Source organism: Squalius cephalus, assembly GCF_949319135.1.
Source record: "Squalius cephalus genome assembly, chromosome: 11".
Classification (NCBI taxonomy): domain Eukaryota; kingdom Metazoa; phylum Chordata; class Actinopteri; order Cypriniformes; family Leuciscidae; genus Squalius; species Squalius cephalus.
Window position 1 is genome coordinate 6,669,580 of NC_137132.1, and position 20,995 is coordinate 6,690,574.

At 38.1% G+C, this 20,995-nt stretch overlaps 1 protein-coding gene across 4 annotated transcripts; it reads left to right on the top strand.

Annotated features, from left to right (window-relative positions):
• The first annotated feature begins 6 nt into the window (after nt 1–6).
• numa1 (nuclear mitotic apparatus protein 1) lies at nt 7–20,520 on the top strand. Of its 4 annotated transcripts, XM_079886680.1 has the most exons (24): nt 7–81; nt 545–594; nt 1,044–1,129; nt 1,224–1,303; nt 2,987–3,072; nt 4,458–4,529; nt 4,680–4,770; nt 5,443–5,590; nt 6,244–6,380; nt 6,466–6,577; nt 8,052–8,169; nt 8,254–8,394; nt 8,504–8,617; nt 9,095–13,534; nt 13,679–13,888; nt 13,990–14,153; nt 14,236–14,518; nt 15,009–15,204; nt 16,177–16,313; nt 16,390–16,731; nt 16,842–16,928; nt 18,015–18,245; nt 19,548–19,587; nt 20,316–20,520. In XM_079886680.1, the coding sequence occupies exons 2-23, from the start codon at nt 553–555 to the stop codon at nt 19,557–19,559; spliced, it is 7,329 nt and encodes a 2,442-aa protein (XP_079742806.1). In that variant the 5' UTR covers nt 7–81; nt 545–552; the 3' UTR covers nt 19,560–19,587; nt 20,316–20,520. The 4 variants fall into 4 exon arrangements, with proteins under 4 accessions (XP_079742806.1, XP_079742805.1, XP_079742807.1 ...); XM_079886679.1 differs by lacking the exon at nt 19,548–19,587; XM_079886681.1 differs by lacking the exon at nt 19,548–19,587 and having other exon boundaries at nt 9,776–13,534.
• The last annotated feature ends 475 nt before the right edge of the window (nt 20,521–20,995 follow it).

The window sequence follows — 20,995 nt, forward strand, 5'->3', positions numbered from 1 at the left end:
GACGTGGTGAGTTTTGAATTTGAAAATGTTTCAGTGAAGGATTCGGTGTGCGTCTTTGCTTCGACTTGACCCGAAATCACGGTAAAACAACTAATTAATTAATATACAAGTATATTCAGCTTTTTGGTTGTTTTATGAGGACAATATTTCTGCCACGGTCGATGTGTTGCTTAAACATTGATAATGTAGCAGTAAGCGGGCAAAACGCTGCAGATTAAACAAACAAAGCAAAAACTTACTGTTTGAACATAATTATACTGTAATGTTAATTATATTTGTGTTTATGTGCATTGCATGTCATATTAAGGCTGTTTATGTGCACTGAAGTTAACGGATGTGTATCATAGGTTTGAGTTTTGTTTATTATGATTAAAATAATCCAATGTCATCGTATATCCTTGAAAAAATGTTATCTTTGTGCTGTTATAGTGTCTGTTATATAGAAGTAGATTTAACAACATAAGTGTAAACATCAAGCACACTTCGTAATCTGTATGACATCTTGCTGGTTTAATTACAACGGATTTAAAATGTTTTATAATAGAGTCCACCATGAAGGTCAACAGGACCAAGGTGGGACCACTTTTCATATGGGTAAGACAGTTCTCTCATTTTAATGCATTTTGACACAAATGTGTTCCTTTTGGATTTCAAACAGAATTATAAGTAATAGTTTTGTTTAAAAGTGATATAAGAATATTTTAGGTAAATTAAATAAAAAAAAACTAACAAAGTATTGCTTAAATTCTACTGTGTGTCATCCACAGATGTACAGAACTTACATATATGTATATCATTTTGGTTTCTTTACTCAAGAAAAAATGTAGAGAATAATGACAGACAGCAACATAGTGTCTGGCACAACACATCTGGCACATGTGGATTCCACGCATACCAGATGTGTGTATGTTGCTGTCTGGGTAGTTATTTGAATCTATTGTCGTGTTTAACGTTGTAATGTCTGTTTTATAATTTTAACAACTCAAATGTGTCCTCTGTAAAGTTTCAAGAGATCTTAATATTGACGGTTGTCCTTTTGACAGATGAATGCCATGTTTCCCGAGAAGCCGATCTGGGAGTTCGTTCATATGAGAGATGGGATCCGACTCCTGGAGATCTTCGGCAAACTGTGAGTTGTCATTTTGAGATGGTGGTCATATGGAAATGCCATGATAACTTGCAACTTAATTAACCTCTGACTAATGCATCATCCATTACTGTAGAAGCGGGGAGGAGAACATTGAGGTTTTAAAGACTTTATCCCTGGATGAGATATTGAAAATCATCTTCAATGGTTTGCATGGTGAGTTTCAAATCTGTGCTCATGTCTTTCTTTTTACAATTGACCTTTCGCCGGCCCCTCCCCCAAAACGGCCATTGTCCAATCACACATCATAGCAACCGTTACTATGTGAGCAGGTCCGACAAACATTAGCAAGATGGTGAAGCGTGCGCCCATGGCGTTTGTAAATCGGACACTACATACCCCGAGAGATTGTCTGCAGGAGTTGTGGTCTTTCCATTCCCAAAGCCAAAAACACAACGTGAGCGGTGCCTACAATGGATAAAACAGTGTGGACGGCCCCAATCCCAGTTAAATGTGTCGAACATTACGAAGCATAAATACGTCTGCTGGCTGTGGTATCGATGGCTACTTAAAGTTTTTTTTGTTTTGTTTTTCTGATCTGAAAAACTATCCGATCTGTAACTCAAAAAACATAATATTGTCTGAACCGCGAGTTTTATGATCCGTTGCCCCACTAATAAATATTATGGTCTCAACCGCGATTTTTGTGATCTGTTGTCCCCCTAATAAATATTATGGTAAGTGCATTATGAAAGACAATCAATGAAAGTTATTTAGATGCAAATTAAGGCTATGTCTGGTTAAACAGTTATTGTGTGATTTCGTTTATTGTGCTTTGTCAACTTGAAGCATGAATTTGAGAAAGAAAATCATTTTTGGAAGAAAATGCACCACATACTTTTGTCAATGATATAGGCCTAAGTTATAGCTAAAATATTGTAAAAGCTTTCAGTTCACCTGCCTAATTGTAGTTGAAAAGTCAAATTAAGCTTGATTAATGATATACTGTGACTGATCAAATAAACTACAGCATCGGGAATATAACTCCCATGTGTTTTGCAGCATTTAAAATTTTAGTCATAGTGTTATGCGAAAAAACACACATAAGAAATTATTGCTGACAGCACTTTTATTTTCAGAGACAGTTTTTTCTTTCACACAAAAACACAACAGTGAGTGTCTTTCAATGCTTTTAAACACTTGTTTCCTTGTTCTTTGTCATAATCATCACAAATGATGTGTATGAACACCGGTAACGTTAAGCATTAGCCTCGATAGAGACGTAGATAGTAGTCGTGTCTCCTTCATTGCGTATTTTTATATTATAATATATCCCTCCACTGCATACTGTAACCCTTTTTGCCTCGATCTGGAGGATATCGCGGAGGTATTGCTCCAAAAAAGGTCACTGACACGCACGGGTATACCTTTTTCAGTCATGGCAATCTGTCGCGCTGGTCGTGTTTGACCATTTGTTTGTCGGACGTAGCAACAGTAACTAAGGGGGGCGGGGCTCGGCGAAAGGTCAATTTCATGCTTGTACCACATCTGTAGTTTTAGTTCATTTGTCGTAGACGTCATGAAATTAATGAGAATTTGTTTTGTAGTAGTGACATGACATTATGCTCTATTGCCAGTATTTGTGTCAAAATGTTGGTTAACGCAGAAAATACTTTTACTTGTCACTCATTTAAATATATAAATGTGGTTGTGTTAAGGCACTGACAGTAAAAGTAACTTGGGCTATTTAAATTTTGAAATCTCAACATCGGTCATCATAACTATGTACGTAATGTTTGCCAGATTGATGTGCACAAAATTTTTTCAAGCATTTTTTTGCATTTAGAATTTAAGGTACTAAGAACTCCTTGTTTAAAACTTTCTCTTTTCCATATGCAGATACATTTCACCTCACCAAAAGACAAAGTTTCCTCATCTTACAGAAGATCACTCAAGGGATTGACCTGGAGCTCCAGCTTGCCAAGGTATTTGTGCTCTAATCAGGAGGTTTCAACTAAATGAATAATACATAATAAAAGACCACTAAAATTTATATTTATATTAAATAGATGATAATAAATATAAATTAAAATAAATATTAGATATTGATTAAAATATTATCTAATAAAATGTAAAGTAAACAATTAGATTATGATATACATCTAACAATACTGTACTATAGTGTGTAGAAGAAAATACCTAATAACATGTAAATTAAAATGTCCCTATTATGTTATTTTAAAGGCTCCTAATTTCAATAGATTTACATGCATCCAATGTAAAAAACAAACAAAAAAAAAAACCACGTTAATTGTCTCATAATACACATTGTACATCACCTAATTTCTTAAAGAGTCTGAACATGGTTTGTTCGAAGATTCAGTCTCTAAACTCCTCCTATCTGAGAGCCTGTTCTGTTCTGATTGGTCAGATGGCTCAGTCTGTTGTGATTGGTCTACCGCTCGCAGCACATGTCGGAAACGAAACAGCATATCAGAATTTTAGCTCCGGATCTTCCTCAGCACTTATATCCACAGTGATACAAACAGTCACGATGGTGTCGGTTTTATAGTATTAATTCCTGTGCGAGTCCTCAATCTTTTGATGTGCATCAAAGTAGAAAACAGCGTTTTCTCGACATGTCAACAACACGAAACAAACTACAGTCTCAGCTACAACTAAAGTATTTGAGGGCGGGGCAAAGTACACATTGTTCACAGGCAGCCAATGAAGACCATAGGCTGGAATTATGCAAATGTGTTACATTGTTACATTATATGGGTTTGTAACAGGAAGTGAGACTGGAATTACTGACGACTCGATTTTTTTTTTTTAGAAGACAATAACTTTATCTTTATAACTTTAACACTTTGCAGACATATTATATTATTGACTGCATTAAAGAGCATATTAGGGGCACTTTAATAGAAACTATAGTCTATACTAGTGTATTATGCCAATTTAAATGAGTCTAAATTGGGGCTTTATACATGAAAATATATAGTTTTAGGATGAGAATGATCATATTTGGTGGTCTGTAGCATCTAAGATATTGAAATATTTTATGAATATGTCATAGTGGTTTGCATAACAAAAAAGAAATCAAGCTATAATGTACTAATTTTTAAAGGGGTCATATGATGGTGTTTTAAAAGTTCATGATGTTGTTTATTGGGTGTAATCGAATACGTTAACATGCTTTAATGTCCATTATAGCAGCTCCTCTGTTCCCAGTCTGTCTGAAACACACTGATTTATACACAGCCCCTCCTTCTGAAAATTCTAGATGGAAGGCATGTAAAATAATTTTGGGGTGAATTGTTCCTTTAATGATATGCAGGTTAAATGTTGTGCATTTATTTGTGCACAGGTGATGCTTCTGCTTTGTTACTGCAGTTTTAAAAAGGGCAACCTATTACCCTTGGATTCAAGAACAGAGTTGGTGAGTCTTTAACGACCGCTAGATGCTTCGCTCTCCGTACCTCTATATCTAGTGTTACTGAAATAAATATTGAATGTTCTGGCTCATTTTGAAATTGTCACTCTTTAACGAAGGTTCTTTTGTGTCTCTTTCTCTGTCTGTCTGTGTCAGCCGGAGATTACATCCATGTTTCGTTTCGTTAAAGTTGATCTTGATGGTTTGTCGTTAGACGAAGGCTTAGATCAGTTTCTAGACCAAGACCGTAAGTAGCCTCGTGATTGCTTGTTTCAACACATTTTCATTATTCAGCATTATTGACTGTGCATCAGTGTTTTCAAAAGAGATATGGATAATGCTTAAGTAAATGAAGGCAAGGCACTACATTGGGCTATTTGGGTTTTCATAACATTTTGTTTCAGATTAGTGGAAAGCAAACATCCAAAATACACAAGTGTTTATTTTAGTGCACTTTTTCTATTTGTATCTGTAGATTTCAATTACAATAAATATCTTTAAAGGCTTTTTTTTTTCATTCACGGAGTCAGAAATCTCCACTTCAGCAGCTTTATATACACAGAGGGGTTTATTCATATATCACTACCCTTATTTTATTTTATTTTATTATTTTTTTTTTTTATTTTTTTTTTTGGCTGTTGACAGTATTTTCTGATTTGAGTGATTAAAAAATATCAAAATCACTTATGTCAACAAAAGGATTCTTTTAAAACTGTCTTTATCCAGTATTTGGATTTCTGTTCTGGAAATTATGAAAATGTGTGTATATCTAATTAGATAATGCCTAATTTGCATACTTAAACATATCATTTCTGATAACCTGTAATACAAAAAAGTGATCATTCAACTGGAAAAGTATGGTGAAATCTGTAATATTTACACCAAATGTAATCTTTGCTCATCAATCATCTGTCTCTAGCTGTCGCGAACGTTGCGAACTCCAGCGGTGTGAGCAGCGGCAGCTCGTTATTGTACACTGACGAGGAGTCTCCGTTCTTCGGCCGGTCCCAACGGCTTCCCAGAGTTCAGTTTCAAGAGCTTTGCACAGTGGCTTCCAGCTCAGACAGGTCAGTGCCTTCTGTGCTGATCCCATGGTGAAGGACAAAACAAAAACAATAAGTTAAAGTTTTATGAAATGTTCAGTACAACTTAATCTCACTCAACACATTTGTGGCATCATTTTTATTTCCAGTTTTTATTTACCTCCCATGTAAACATGGTTTTATTGTGAAAAATGGCTCACTAACTGTATCTAGGCAAAGTTCTATACAATTGTACTTCTTTTTTTCGCCATGACAGCACAATGGCATGAATCCAAAAACCCTAAAACGACTATAAAAATTAGTTTACAGCTCAACAAATTCACACATTTTAACAGAAGAATTTATGTGAGTGATTTTAGAAATTTAAAAACTTCATTTTCTGATTTTTAATCCTCCAAAAATGGAGCTTCCATTAAAGGTGCCTTCCTTTTTAAGAAAATGAGTAACGGGTCAAAACTATTTTTTGTGGTAATAAACATTACACTACAAATGTCGTAGATTAAGCTTAACTCAATGACAGAATAGTTCTTTAAGCATCACATATGTACTGATTTGTTACTTCGCAGCATTTCCCTTTCATAAAAATATTGCTTGATGTTGGAAACTTGTAGATTTGGAAATTCTAATTTACTGAATGATAAATGCCCAAATAATGCCCATGCATCCCTGATCTCCAGCTCTCCAGTGCCGGATGTAATGAGCACGCCACACTTCCAGTTGAAGAGACTCAGGAAAGAACTGGCACATGAGGGAGACGTGAGAGACGAGCTGGAGAAAGAACTGACTGATCAGATCAACATCATCTCAGAAAAAGGTATCCTATATGCCGTCTGGAGTGAATGAGGTAAACTCTGGTGTGAATTTGGTTGAATTTTTGTCTCTCTCTCTCTTGCACACAGAGGGTCTGATAGTCCAGCTGCAGCACAGGGTGGACCGAATGCTGAGAGAACAACGAGAACTGGAGAATGACCATAAAGCTGCTCTTCTGGAGCTGCAGGAGAAGAACGAGAGGTGAGGAACAAGAAGGGGAAGGTGGACTATGGCCCTGTTTACACCTGGTATTAAGATGCGTTTTTCTCGATCGGAGCACAAGTAGACGAGGGAGATACATTCCTGTTTACACCTGGAGTTTTAATCCGTCTCTTTTGTCCTTTTTCGACCACTTCTGTCCTGATTTATTCAAGGGGAGGTTCTGTGGGTGGGTAAATGCATGGGTTTTTTCAGATCTTTCAATCTAATGGATTATATAAGGTCACGCAATTTACATAGGAAAATCCGACCGGAGACGACGGAAAGCATCAGCTTTTGTTTCTGCTTTGATAGACGCAAGATTTCGCCAAACACTATGTGTTTGTGTGTTAGAAATCAGGAATGGTGAGAGAACATTGTGCTTGATACCAACTTGTGTCTCCAGCCGACAAAGTTTAAACCCCGTCTGGCTAGCGCTCTTCCCATAATGTTTACGAGTCAGTAGGCGGAGAGTAGGGGTCTTTTGTGGCTGTTTGAACACATGAGTGTTTACACTACAAAAGCAATCCGGTGCAAATCGAATGCGTTTTCAACTACTTCTGGAAGTGGTGGAAAGGGGACAAGCTCAAAACATTTCAGACCCCGTTTACACCTGTATTAAGCATCGTCCATTTGTGTTCCGATCGACAAAAACGCTTCTTAATACCAGATAGGGGTGGCCGATAGGACCAAAATCGTATATCATGATATAAGTAATTTTATTTTACGATCACAGACATGCACGATATATCTATTTTTGCTTTAAATAAGGTTTTTATGATATCAACATTTTTGATACCATTGAAATTTCATAAGTCTTGTCATCATTTTAACTAATATTTGCCTAAAAAAAGGAAACGGTGATAAAAACCCAAACTAATTACAATCATACAGGAAAACAAACTACAATGGAACAAAGACACAAGTGAAATAGGCCTACCTGAAAAACTTCAAGCGCTAGATATAAGAAATACTAAATACATTGAAAAGTAATCAAATGTATTGAAACACTGCAAATCCTTCATTGTGTAAATTAAATATACATTTATTCTTATTAAAATTACAAAAGTGATTCAGTGAAGGGCAGTGAGAGATTTTCTATTTTTTGTTTGATGAACATTAATAACGGCTCCAGGTAAATTAGGCCGCTGTTACTTTAAGGCCGAGTGCACGGATCTAACATACTCGTGCGTTTTCTTTCTCACCCGTTTACGTTCACTTAAGACTTAAAGGACTGTGTTTCCTTGCAAAGACATAGTCACTTTGGCACATAAGTATGTGTATTTTCTACTGGTTAATCGTGTCTATCGGTATATCGCCCAGCCCTAATACCAGGTGTAAACAGGCCGTAAGCATGTCTGTATTGGCTAAAAAAGGTTAATAAATGCTATGAAATATATTGCTAGTTCATCTTAGTTAATGCATTAGCTAATTCTAAGAAATAAGACTTATTGTAAATCTGTTGGTTCTTGTACAGTCTTCTCCGCAGAGTGCACGAAGTTGTGAAGCAGTGCCATGATTTAAAAACCGAAAACTCTCAGAAGGACAAAAAGATTGATGAACTAACAGAGGAGAACCAAACTTTCGCTGCTCAGGTGAGATATTTTTATTTCCCCCCCTTCCTTTCTGTATTGCTAACCTGTTTAAAACTAATTTCTTTCTCACACTGGACTCATCAGGTGCGAAACACCTTCGCTCAGCTGGCGAGAGCCGAGGAGAAAGTTACAAAACTCACGTTAGCTCATGAATCATCACTGGCTGAGTGGAGGAGCAGAAAGGAGTTTCTCGAGCACGAGTTGAACGAGGCCGTCACACACAGGGTAGATCATTTCAATTAAATGAATCAGGTTGTGTTTCTTTGCTTTGTGCTCTCCCTGACTGGTATTTATTAATCTGTATCATTTTCTTCGTCCTGTTCTCCTCGTTCAGGAGTGTCTGAGTGAGAAAGTGGAGATCCTTCAAGGAAAGATCTCCGTTCTGGAGGACGAACTCCTGAAAGCTCAGTCACAGGAGAGAGGAGAGGTTTTGGGACCCATCATGGAGGTGAGATATTCTGTCTTTCTGTCATAATAATGTTTACACACGGTTATATTTTGTTTTCTGATGGAAAGATTCTTATAATTTGGTCAGTATGTCTAAAATGTTATGCTCAATGGACTTTCAGGTTCAGGTTCCGGTTCAGGTCTGTTGTATATGCTTTGTTAAATATTTAGCTGTTTTATTCAAGATGCCTTTAAAGGAGCTACTAAAGATTAGAATGACTGATGTCCATCACATATGCAGATTTATATCTTTTTCTTTTTTTTTTTTTTATCATGATGATACAAAACATTATCTTTAATCTAAAATACTCAGAGTAATCAGGGTTAATCAGAGTCTAAATCTCATTTCATGTTCTTTCAGTACATGCATTTGACTGTTAAAAGGAAAATATTCTAAGAAACAACTATTTAGTTCTAATTTAGAGCTGAAAACATCTTCATAGAATTGACCAATGTAATTTCTTTTTGTTTTTCTCAGTGGGAAAAGCTTAAACAGGAGCTGGCAGATCTGACTCTTAAACTCGCTGAGCTTCAGGACACAATTTCCCGTCTTGAGAAGGAGAAGACGGAAGTTGAGGCTTTGTTGGCTGAGGAGAGAGCCTCTTTTGAAAAGGAAACCAGAAGACTACAGATGGTTGTGTTCGATCTGGAGCAGTCTGTCAACAGCATCCGTTTGGAGAGAGAATCCCTGGAGGAGGCCTTACGGAGTCAGAAAGAAATGCTCACTGCGCAGATATCAGCTCTGGAAAGTGATGTTTCTCGTCTGCAGCAAGTGGAAGTGCAGCTGACAGCGGAGATCAAAATCTCTGCGGACCTCCGCCAACAGAGAGAAGAGCTGGAGGGGAAGGTTGTCTCTTTAGACAAGATGGTTCATGCTCTGCATGCTGAGATCCAGGGTTTGGAAGTGGAGAGAGCATCACAGCAAGACGCCCTGAATGCCCTGATTGTTGAGTTGCAAAGCGCCAAGAACACAGTTCAGGAATATGAGAAGAAGCTGGAAGAGCATCAAAAGGTGGTAGTAGAGAACGATTCCTTGAAAAAGGAGGCATGCACATTGCAGCAGGAGCTTAATGAGCATCTGCAGGCCATTGGAGACCTTCAGGGGCAAATAAATGTTCTCAGACAGGAGAAATCTGAAGGAGAGAACCAGGTTAGTCAGGCTTTGACTAAAATCGAAAGCCTCCAAACTCACATTCTGGAACTGTCCGAGCAGATTACCCTAAAAGATGAAGAAATCAGAAATCTGAGGAACGAGTATGACTCTGTTGACCACGAGCTGAAGCTTGTGAAGGAACAAAATATTGAAATAAACGAATTGATCAAATCAAATCGCAAAGAGCATGAGGAGACTGTTAAAAAACTCCAGCAAGAGCTTCACTCTGCTTCTTCAGCCGCATCAGAAACACAAGAGGAAATGCTGGTTCTGTCAGCGGAGGTAACATCTCTTAAAGAGCAGATCTGCCAGTACAGTGAAAATGAAGTGCAGAAACAACAAGAAATGTCTGTTTTAGAGACCAAACACAACGTGTTGCAGGAAAACCTGACCTCTCTTCTGAACCAGCTGGCTGAGGCGACAGCTACAGCTTCACATAAAGATTCTGAGCTTCTCTCGCTTCAAAATGAGATTCACCAACAAGAAAGCCTTAGAAAAAAGGCTCAGGAGCTTGAGACTGCAAAGCGTGAGGAACTTGAGAGAACAGTGGGTGAACTTCAAGCTAAAATCCTAGAAGTCTCCACTCTTGCCTCTGAGAGAGACGCTCAAGTAATTTCTCTTCGAGATGAGATGAAAGATCAAGAATTGAGGGCCAAACAGTCTGAAGATGATCTCCGCAGAGAGCTAGAGGAGAAGGTTGGCAACCTAGAAGGAGAATTAGATGCGATCAATCGTTGTGCTGCAGACAAAGACAATCAGCTGGGCTCTTTAGATCAAAAGCTGAAGGAGATGGAAGGGCTTTTCCTTCAAAAGGAGAAAGATGTCCTGGAGATGCATCAGGCAAAGGAGGATCTGGAGAAGAGGCTTGTTGATGAGAAACAACAACTGGAGGAGTATCAGCAGAAATGGGAGATGGTGGTAAAGGAAAGAGACCACCTGTCAATTGAAGTAACATCTCTCAGTGATAAAATCTGCAGATACCAGGACACTGAAGTGCAGAAGCAACAGGAGATGTCTGTTTTAGAGGTAGAATGCAACCAGTTAAAAGAAAACATGGCTGCCCTTGAGAAGAAGTTGGTAGAGGAGACATCTACAGCTTCACAAAAAAATTCTGAGCTTCTCTTGCTACAAAATGAGATTCACCACCAAGAAAGTATTAGAGAAAAGGCTCAGGAGCTTGAGACTGCCAAGCGTGAGGAACTTGACAGAACAGTGAGTGAACTTCAAGCTAAAATCCAACAAGTCTCCACTCTTGCCTCTGAGAGGGAGGCTTCTCTTCAAAATGAGTTGAAGGATCAATTGAGGGCCAAACAGTCTGAAGATGATCTCCGCAGAGAGCTAGAGGAGAAGATAGAAACCCTACAAGGAGAACTAGATGCGGTCAGTCGTTGTGCTGCAGACAAAGACAATCTGCTGGGGTCTTTAGATCAAAAGCTGAAGGAGATGGAAGGGCTTTTCCTTCAAAAGGAGAAAGATGTCCTGGAATTGCATCAGGCAAAGGAGGATCTGGAGAAGAGGATTCATGAGCTTGTTGTTGAGAAACAACAACAACTGGAGGAGTACCAACAGAATTTGGAGATGGTAAGGAGTGAAAAAGACCACCTGTCAGCTGAAGTAACCTCTCTCAATGATAAGATACGCAGTTACCAGGACACTGAAGTGCAAAAGCAACAGGAGATGTCTGTTTTAGAGGTAGAATGCAACCTTTTAAAAGAAAACATGGCTGCCCTTGAGAAGAAGTTGGTAGAGGAGACATCTACAGCTTCACAAAAAAATTCTGAGCTTCTCTTGCTTCAAAATGAGCTTCACCAACAAGAAAGTATTAGAGAAAAGGCTCAGGAGCTTGAGACTGCCAAGCGTGAGGAACTTGAGAGAACAGTGAGTGAACTTCAAGCTAAAATCCTAGAGGTCTCCACTCTCGCCTCTGAGAGGGAGGCTTCTCTTCAAAATGAGTTGAAGGATCAATTGAGGGCCAAACAGTCTGAAGATGATCTCCGCAGAGAGCTAGAGGAGAAGGTTGGCACCCTGCAAGGAGAATTAGATGTGGTCAGTCGTTGTGGTGCAGACAAAGACAATCTGCTGGGGTCTTTAGATCAAAAGCTGAAGGAGATGGAAGGGCTTTTCCTTCAAAAGGAGAAAGATGTCCTGGAGATGCATCAAGCAAAGGAGAATCTGGAGAAGAGGCTTCTTGATGAGAAACAACACCTGGAGGAGTACCAGCAGAAATGGGAGATGGTGATAAAGGAAAGAGACCACCTGTCAATTGAAGTAACATCTCTCAGTGATAAAATCTGCAGTTACCTGGACACTGAAGTGCGGAAGCAACAGGAGATGTCTGTTTTAGAGCTAGAATGCAACCAGTTAAAAGAAAACATGGCTGCCCTTGAGAAGAAGCTATTAGAGGAGACAACTACAGCTTCACAGAAAAATTCTGAGCTTCTCTTGCTTCAAAATGAGATTCACCAACAAGAAAGTATTAGAGAAAAGGCACAGGAGCTTGAGACTGCCAAGCGTGAGGAACTTGAGAGAACGGTGAGTGAACTTCAAGCTAAAATCCAACAAGTCTCCACTCTTGCCTCTGAGAGGGAGGCTTCTCATCAAAATGAGTTGGAAGATCAGTTGAGGGCCAAACAGTCTGAAGATGATCTCCGCAATGCACTTGAAGGGAAGGTTGAAACACTACAGAGACAACTAGACACTGCCAGTTGTGAGGTCACTGACAAAAAACATCTTCTGGAGTCTTTAGATCAAAAGCTGAGGCAGATGGAAGTGCTGTGCCAACAAAAGGAGAAAGATGTCCTTGATATGAATCAGGTAAAGGAGGACTTGGAGAAGAGAATTGATGAGTTTGTTGTTGAGAAACAACAACTGGAGGGGCACTTGGAGATGGTGAGGAAAGAAAGAGACCACCTGTCAACTGAAGTAACCTCTCTCAATGATAAAATTATCAGCACTTACCAGGAAAATGAAGTGCAGAAGCAAAAGGAGATGTCTGTTTTAGAGGGTAAACACAACACGTTAATGGAGAACTTGGCTGCTCTTAAGACACAAGTGGCAGAGCTTACAACTGCAGCTTCTCAGAAGGAATCTGAGCTTCTGTTGCTTCAAAAGGAGTCTTGCGAACATGAGAAACTTCGAGAAAAGGCTCAGGACCTTGAGAAGAACGTAAGTGAACTTCAGGCTAAAATACAAGAGGTCTCCACTCTTGTCTCTGAGAGGGAAGCTCAAATAAGTTCTCTTCAAAATGAAATGAAAGATCAACAATTAAGGGCCAAACAGTCTGAAGATGATCTCCGCAATGCACTTGAAGAGGAGGTTGAAACACTACAGAGACAACTAGACACTGCCAGTTGTGAGGTCACTGACAAAAAACATCTTCTGGAGTCTTTGGATCAAAAGCTGAGGCAGATGGAAGTGCTGTGCCAACAAAAGGAAAAAGATGTCTTTGAGATGCATCAGGCAAAGGAGGAACTGGAGAAGAGAATTGTTGAGCTTCATGCCGACAAACATCAACTGGATGGCTACCAGCAGAATTTGGAGATGCTGAGGCAAGAAAGGAGCCATTTGACTTCTCTCAACCAGTCTCTCCAGAGGGAGTGTGACGCCTCCCAGAAGATTCGAGCTGAGCTAGAGTTGAAGGTTGAGGAGAAAAACGGTTCCATCCTTGCTCTTAAAAAGGCTTCCCGACAGTGGGAGGAACAGAATCAGGAACTCCTTGAGCAGCTGAAGACAAAGTCGGAAGCAGTAGAGCACTACAAATCACAGGTCTGTGTTGAGTTAGATCTTGCTGTGTTTCTTTCATGCATTTTGATGTTTTGAAGAATCCTCATTGCACAAAAGAATTGCTCCAGTTTGACATCACCTGCCCTTATTTAAAAACTCATTGGCTGTCTTATGGTTCTTCCTCAGGTGGAGAAAGCCAAGAATCACTACAACGGTAAAAAGCAGCTGCTGGTTGAGGCTCAGGAACTGAACAAAAATTTCGAGCAATCACTTGAGGCCAGTAAGAAGGAAGTCAAAGCTCTGGAGACAGAACTGAAGCTAGCACGCATGGAGCTAGACCAGGCAAACGCCAAAGAGAAGAACCTTGTCGCCAAAGTGAAAAACTTGGAGGCACAAGTTAGTTTACATTCTTAATGCTTTAATGTGAAAATTAAAAAAAGTTTTGAAATGTTTGAGTTTCCTGTTGAATTTCATGCTTGATTGTGTGTTGGTCTCAGGTTGACTTTGCTGATAGGCAACTGCGAGAGCATAGGAAGACGACTGATGACGTTGAGCACATGAGACATAGAGAAAGTCAGTACATCAGAGTCCCAGAGAAACGCCAGGACACCAGCACCGACAGCTTGGATTTTGAGCTGAACGATTCACTCAACCCTGACAGGTAGCTAAACCAGCACAATTGTGCAGGTTTCTCGCATAGTATTCCAGGTAACTCATGCAGTGTCATTGTCCTCTTTTCCCAGTCGTTCAGCTGTGCCGGGTGAATCCAGCACTCCGCTAGTACGCAGTTCTGAGCGCTTGGCTGCTAAACGCCATGCGCGGGCCGAATCCCTGGAGACTCTCTACTTCACGCCAATGGGTCAACAAGGCAACAAGCGTAAAGCAGATCACAGCGATGCCTTTGAACGCAAACTAGAGTCCAGCATCACTTCCATTGGCGATCTTGTGGTTGACTCTGCAAAGAAGTTGACCGCTTCGGCTCGCAGGCGACGTACTACACAAGTTATCAACATCACACTGGCTAAGGTAAGAAATGCACAAATGTCTTCTTGCTTTCTACACATCATTGGGTTAAAAAAAAGTTTGAGTTGGCTATCGTAAAGTTAGTTCCACCTTCAACATTAAAGAGCCAATCAGTTAACTCACTGTCAGGTCTTTACATAAAACTTTGACTGGACCAACACGATACACACAGTTTTTACCATAATTTTCACACATTACTGCAGATGCTGTTGCTCACGGTTAGTGCTGCACGTGCATTGGTTGGACCAACCTGAAATATCCATGATGAATATACCATATTGCTGATTTTAAATATTTAGTTGTAAGTTTGGGAAGCAGATTTCGCTATTTCCACATACAAGAGAATAGATAGCTGTACTTGCATGACTGAAAATAGCTTCTCAAGATGGCCAGCTGATTTGCCTTTAAATAGACATTGACTAGTAATATTACTCTTCATGGCTTCTTGGGTTGCAAAGGTTATAAAGAGTTTGTTTATTTCTTTCTTGTTTAGAAAACACCAGGAAGTGCTGAAGGCGAGGAGTCGTTCTCTAGTATGCACTCTGCCCGATCTCAGCCCAACTTGGCAGTCCATCACTCACGACCGATCTCCATAGACTTCTCAGAGGAAAGTTCATCAAAAGCAGACACCCTTCAAAATCTGCCTGGATATCGCAGAAGTACCGTTCATACCATCGCCCCACCAAGAGGTGAAATTTTGTCCTTAGACCTCATTGCTTTTAGTTACTTTGCACAATACTTTAGATTAGGGCTGCACGATTAATCAAAATAAAATAAAATTTGCGATATGGCGTAATGAGATTATCAAATTACATTGAAATGTAACGTGGCGCTGTGTTTGTTTACATGTGAGCAGCTCACTGTGTTTTCACTGGCTCAGAGAGGTTTGGTTCACAGTAAAAAGCATACCACACAAAAAAGCTCCACACAAACTCATCTCTGCATATCTGCTTTGAGTTTGGGTCGCTTATAATGTGCGTTTGGGAACACAACATGCACCAACCATCTTCTCTTGCTTGTAATGAGTTATAAGTGCTTATAAACTGGCTTTAAAGACTTTAAGGAAAAAGTTTGATGGTTTAATATTTGAAAAAGAATGAATGTAATTTTGCAGTTGTCATATAAAATAAAATAAAATAAAATTACTATTATATTTTATTAAGTACTCATTTTTTTTATTTTCTAATGAAATATTACAATAGTAATATTTCTTATTTTGCTTTTTTGTAAATTAATCAAAATGATAAAAGATATTTTATAGTCATTAACATAATTGTTCTTTTCTTGAATCATTAATTGTATATATTCTTATCGCATGCTAAAGCACATCTTTTATAATAAAAATTGCTGTACTGTAAAATACAATTATTTTTATTATTTTATTATTAAATACTCTTTAGTTTACACTGAAATGTTACAATAATAATATTTTATTTTTATAAATTGTATTATTAAAGATATATAATACAATTATTTTATTATTTTTATTTTATTGTCCTATTGATATATAATCAAAATTTTGAGCCAAATTGTGCAGCTTTAAAAAGAAGCAGTTTTTTTATTGCGTTTTAAATATTTTTTTATCAGGGAAACTACCAATTTGCACCACCAAATCATGCAGTCATACATAAGTAAACTAACTTATTTTGTGTGTTGTGTAGCCGCCAGTACGTTCTGTATCGGAGCGGAGAATGAACCCGAACATGCTTCTGATGATTGGATGCGAATCGCCGAATTGCAGGCACGAAACAAAGTCTGTCTGCCTCACCTGAAGAGCAGCTACCCGTTGGAGTCCAGGGTAAGCTTGTAATAGTTAGCTTTAGCTGCGTTGTTTGTTTAAAACTAGAATCAAACGTATTGTTCTGCCTCCGTAGCCCAGTCTGGGACCCTCGTTCACCGTAACCGACGATGACCTGCGCATGGGTGACCCGGATGAGACGATCCGACGTGCTTCCATGGCTCCGGGTCAAATACTAGAGACCCTGAACTCTCGCCGCTTCTCCCTTGCGCCCGGAGCAAGTTCGACCCAGGGTCCTGCGCTCTCCCAGCCTCAGCGCGCCACCATGTTGCCGGGTCAGATCCGCTCCAGCACTGCTGCTCACCGGGCCTCTCAGCTCACGAAAACAAGCTCACACCTACGTGCTTCAGAAAACAAACGCAGCCCGTTGGCTACCAAACGCCCTGGGTCCCAACTGCAAGGCCCAGACACACCTGAGGTACGAGAGATCAATATGAAGGGGCAAATGTTCATCCCACTTGATAAATGTTTAAGAATTTTCTTTGGATAAGAAACCTTACTAAAATTCAAGACTTTTTGTTTCCACAGGCGAAGAAATTGGCAAGTTGCTTCCCGCGACCAATGACACCTAAAGGCAGGTTCGGCAACAGTCAAAACAGACCTCCAAACTCTCCGGTGAAGTACTTTTGTTGGACACATGTGGTTGTTACTAACCTAGACTTTATTTGAGGACAAAACTGCTGTTATTATCTCCAGAATTTAGCTAAATAGCTATTTGGACACACTGCTACTAGTGGTTTATAAAGTAGCTAAAGTAGTGTGTTAAAGTGTTTTTAATTTCCAAAATTAATATATGAAGTTTCTTTTAGAGTTTGTGGTTGGCGTTATTACAATCCGCTTAATTTAAAAACAATAGGAATATATTAGGCCAACTTTGAAAGATAATTTGCCATGTGTTCCCTTAAAATGGGTTTTTAAAACGGCAACTAAAATGTTTCTGCATAAAGGCTACAACGGTTGTCTAATGTATGTACTTTAATTTTTGTGGTAATTGCTGTGTGTAATTTTGTGTCGTAAAGCAAAATGAGGAAGTAAATTATATTTCAGACCTTTATAAAAAACAAATAGTGGCCTAAAGTAATGTCTGGAGGGTATATATTTGTTTTAAATTACCCTACAAGTTTGAGTAAACCAAAATATGAGGAAAATATTTTGTTTTAAATATGAGGGTAAAACAAAACGCTAAACTTGACAATTATTTGGCTAAAATCTACAGCTAGAGGTTTTATTTTACTATGCAAATAAGAAATGCATAGAAAAACATACACTTACTATATCATAGTCAGTTATTAATATTTCATTGGCTCTCTCATTTTCACATGTTTGTATGACAGCCTGGCCAAAAGTAATATCTGCACAATTTGGTTTCATTGCGTTATCACAGATACATAAAATTGACTCAAAGTGAACTATGCAATATGCTTACAAAAAAAAAAAAAAAAAAAAAATTATATATATATATATATATATATATATATATATATATATATATATATATATATATATATATATATATATATATATATATATAGTGCTATTCTACAAACTCATTAAAAACTGAAACTTGTCCCTCTCAAATGCTAAATGTTTCTTTTTGGTTCTCAGCTCTTTGGAAGCATATTGTATGTCCTCATTTAGATGGCTAGGTAAAAGGGTTTGTTTCATACAGTATTAATATGTCTGTCCCTCTTTCACCTGTAGGCCGAGCGAAGGCAGTCTGTGGTGTTCACTGTTGTAAACACCCCGAAGAACAGCGGTCGAGGTGACAGCAGGCTTCAGCGCGGCCTCAACAAGCTGCGTAACAGCGCCCGCAAGTCTCCCGGCGTGGCCAGTCGTGCCCTGCGTTCAGCCGCGAGCGCCAAGTCTCCTCTGGACTCCACGCTCAGGAAGTCTCCCAGAAACAAGTCCCCCAAATCTTCCAACGCCAAAAAGGTACAATAAACACTTCTGTTTAAGAAAACGCTCTCTCTGTAGACATGAACCCAAGACCATGTATGTACAGTAGTCAACATTTGAAGTGTATTAAAAAGTTCATCAAAGTTGTCCTAAGACAAGAACGGGTATTGTATAAAAAAATTATAACTTTGATGAAAGGTTTTGATCCACTTCAAATGTTGACTACTGTAGTTATTATCTGGTATGAGGATCCAGAGCACATGGTAAATTAGTGATGCACTGAAATTACCGAAAAATAGATTTTCAGTTGCTGCCGAAACAGTTTTAGAAGATCAAAATAATTGACCGAAACGATTGTTTAATTGATGGCACGTGTCTTTCCTGCACATGGATATTGCTGGGTTGGCAATATTTATTTTTCGTTTTTAATGGACTTTCATTTTGATCAACTGCAAACAGCACAGATTAAAAGATCTTGGTTCATGTATGAGGGGGGATCTTTACTAAACATGATGTAATGTAGCGCAATAATCACAGTAAGCTTTGTGCTTAGAATTTGAAACATCAGACTGTTTCTCATATCAAAAGTAACTGTCAATTTTCTCACAAAATTCAAACAATAAAGAGATCATCTCTTTCTCTTTACTACTAGTTATTGCACCAAATAAACATGAACATCTGAAGTTCTGTTGAAAGATACAGTACAACTTACTAAAATTAGTATCTCTTACTAAACTAGTATCATGTTTCATGCAATCGCTCAGTCAGTGTTTTAACTGCGGAAAGAAGTCAATAAAACAGCTTGTAAACCGTGTCATATTATGTTTTATTTACCTCAGAAAAACTATTCAATGTCCATCATTTTTTATTTGGCTAGAAAAAAATAACTAGCGAGGAGAGGAGCATTTTGATAATTATATGCACTATTGCATTTATTTTGACTTAACCTCTTGTCTTTTTTTAATGTACGTCTGGAAAAATCTGGCAAGAATTTTTTTTTTATTGCAATCGTTTAATGTTTACATTTCAACAATGAATTGGAGTACAAATGAAATAATATTATTAAAAAGTTTAAGCTTTAAGTGCTATTTAAATAATGCAACTGCAACTTTTAGTGTTGATTATGAAATAAATGTGATTAATTTGTTATTCAATAAACTTTATTTCAGGTTTCGGTTTTCGTCTAAATGAAAATGTTAATCACTGTTTCGGTAGAAAATAACTTTCGGTGCATCACTAAATATAACGCATTGGAAAGTGTGTTTTATTTCTTTAAATACCAATATTAATGTTTAGAAATGGCAGGTGTGTTGAAGTATTTGCTGTGTGTCTGTTTAGGGAATCCTGTGAGTCGCTGCGCTGATCTAAGTATTTAACTGTACGTGTCGACTGTAATCATTGCTGTAAACCTGCCGGTGTCTCTCCTCTATATGGGCTTATTTCACTCTCGCTCAAATACACTGTGGCTTCGGGAGTTTGGTGGCCGGTGTGACCTCATTTTAATGTCATGAAATTTAGCAGAATGGTTTAAATCAGTGGTTCCCAATCCTGGTCCTGGGGACCCACAGCTCTGCACAGTTTGTATGTCTCCCTCATTTAACACACCTGATTCAGATCATCATCTCGTTAGGAAAGAGCTCTATGAACTGAACTGGGTGTGTCAGATAAAGGAGACATATAAAATGTGCAGAGCTGTGGGTCCCCAGGACCAGGATTGGGAACCACTGGTTTAAATAGTAATTAAAAAAAATTGTTAATGACGTAATTGCACAACTTAACATATTTTTTAATATTTTGATTATTTTAATTTTTAATTTTTTTTTTTTAACTTACTTTTGAACAAATTATGGTGGTGGTGTCTCTGCTTTTCTGATCACTTCACCTGATGTTGGTGTTATTCAGTTGCACTCTGTCCAGATCTAGAGTAACAACTTGAGTATCTCACTTTCAGAATATCATTGGTGTGTCATTTTTCAATTGCATTTTCTATATTGAACATTTCATATGCATTTAAATCATATCTATCTCTCTCTCTCTCTCTCTCTCTCTCTCTCTCTCTCTTCTCTCTCTCTTCTCTCTCTCTCCTCTCTCTCTCTCTCTCCACAGATGAGGTTCAGGATTAAGGTGTAAATTTGAGGATTCAACACATGCCAATGATTCCCTTTTCTTATTTTTTCTCTTTGCAAATAAGTTATTTTTCATTATGGGATGCAGTGATCTTAATTACTGTCCTGTTTATGTAATTGCTTGTATATGTATAATATTTAAGTGTATTCCTTATTCTTTGACGAATAAAATCTTTTCTATCATATCATTGACCGGTTTGTCAGCCATTGCTAAAGAAGCAGTGTGTGTATGAATGCAGCTCTGAAAGTCTCTGTTGAAAATCAGTATACATTAGGAGTGTTTGCAGAGTCTGTTTGGAAACGGTTATTTTGTGATTCTGTGTTGTTCAGTGGTTTGGAAATGGTTTAATACTGAACATTTGTTAAAAAAATTTTTTAAAGCCACAGTGAAACACAATCAAGTTTAATAAAGACTGGGTTTCTTTAAATGTACAATGTTTTAAAATGTGCAATATTTGTAAAAAAAGAAAAAAACCTTTTGATGTTGAACTCAATTTCTATATCAAATTATGACTCACATTTTTTTCATATTAGATATATTAAAATCAAAAACATAATTTCTGACTATTGAATCTTCAAACAATTAATTAACCAGATGTTCAACAAAAAGTATTTCTACCTGAGATCGTCCCTAGGACTGGATTCATAATCTAAATTTAT

Excerpts from the sequence above, each read along its gene's own strand:
- numa1 (XM_079886679.1), top strand. The coding sequence starts at position 553 with ATGAAGGTCAACAGGACCAAGGTGGGACCACTTTTCATATGG. Across the intron at positions 6,381-6,465 it reads CAACATCATCTCAGAAAAAG|AGGGTCTGATAGTCCAGCTG; the intron begins GTATCCTATATG and ends TCTTGCACACAG. Across the intron at positions 6,578-8,051 it reads CTGCAGGAGAAGAACGAGAG|TCTTCTCCGCAGAGTGCACG; the intron begins GTGAGGAACAAG and ends GTTCTTGTACAG.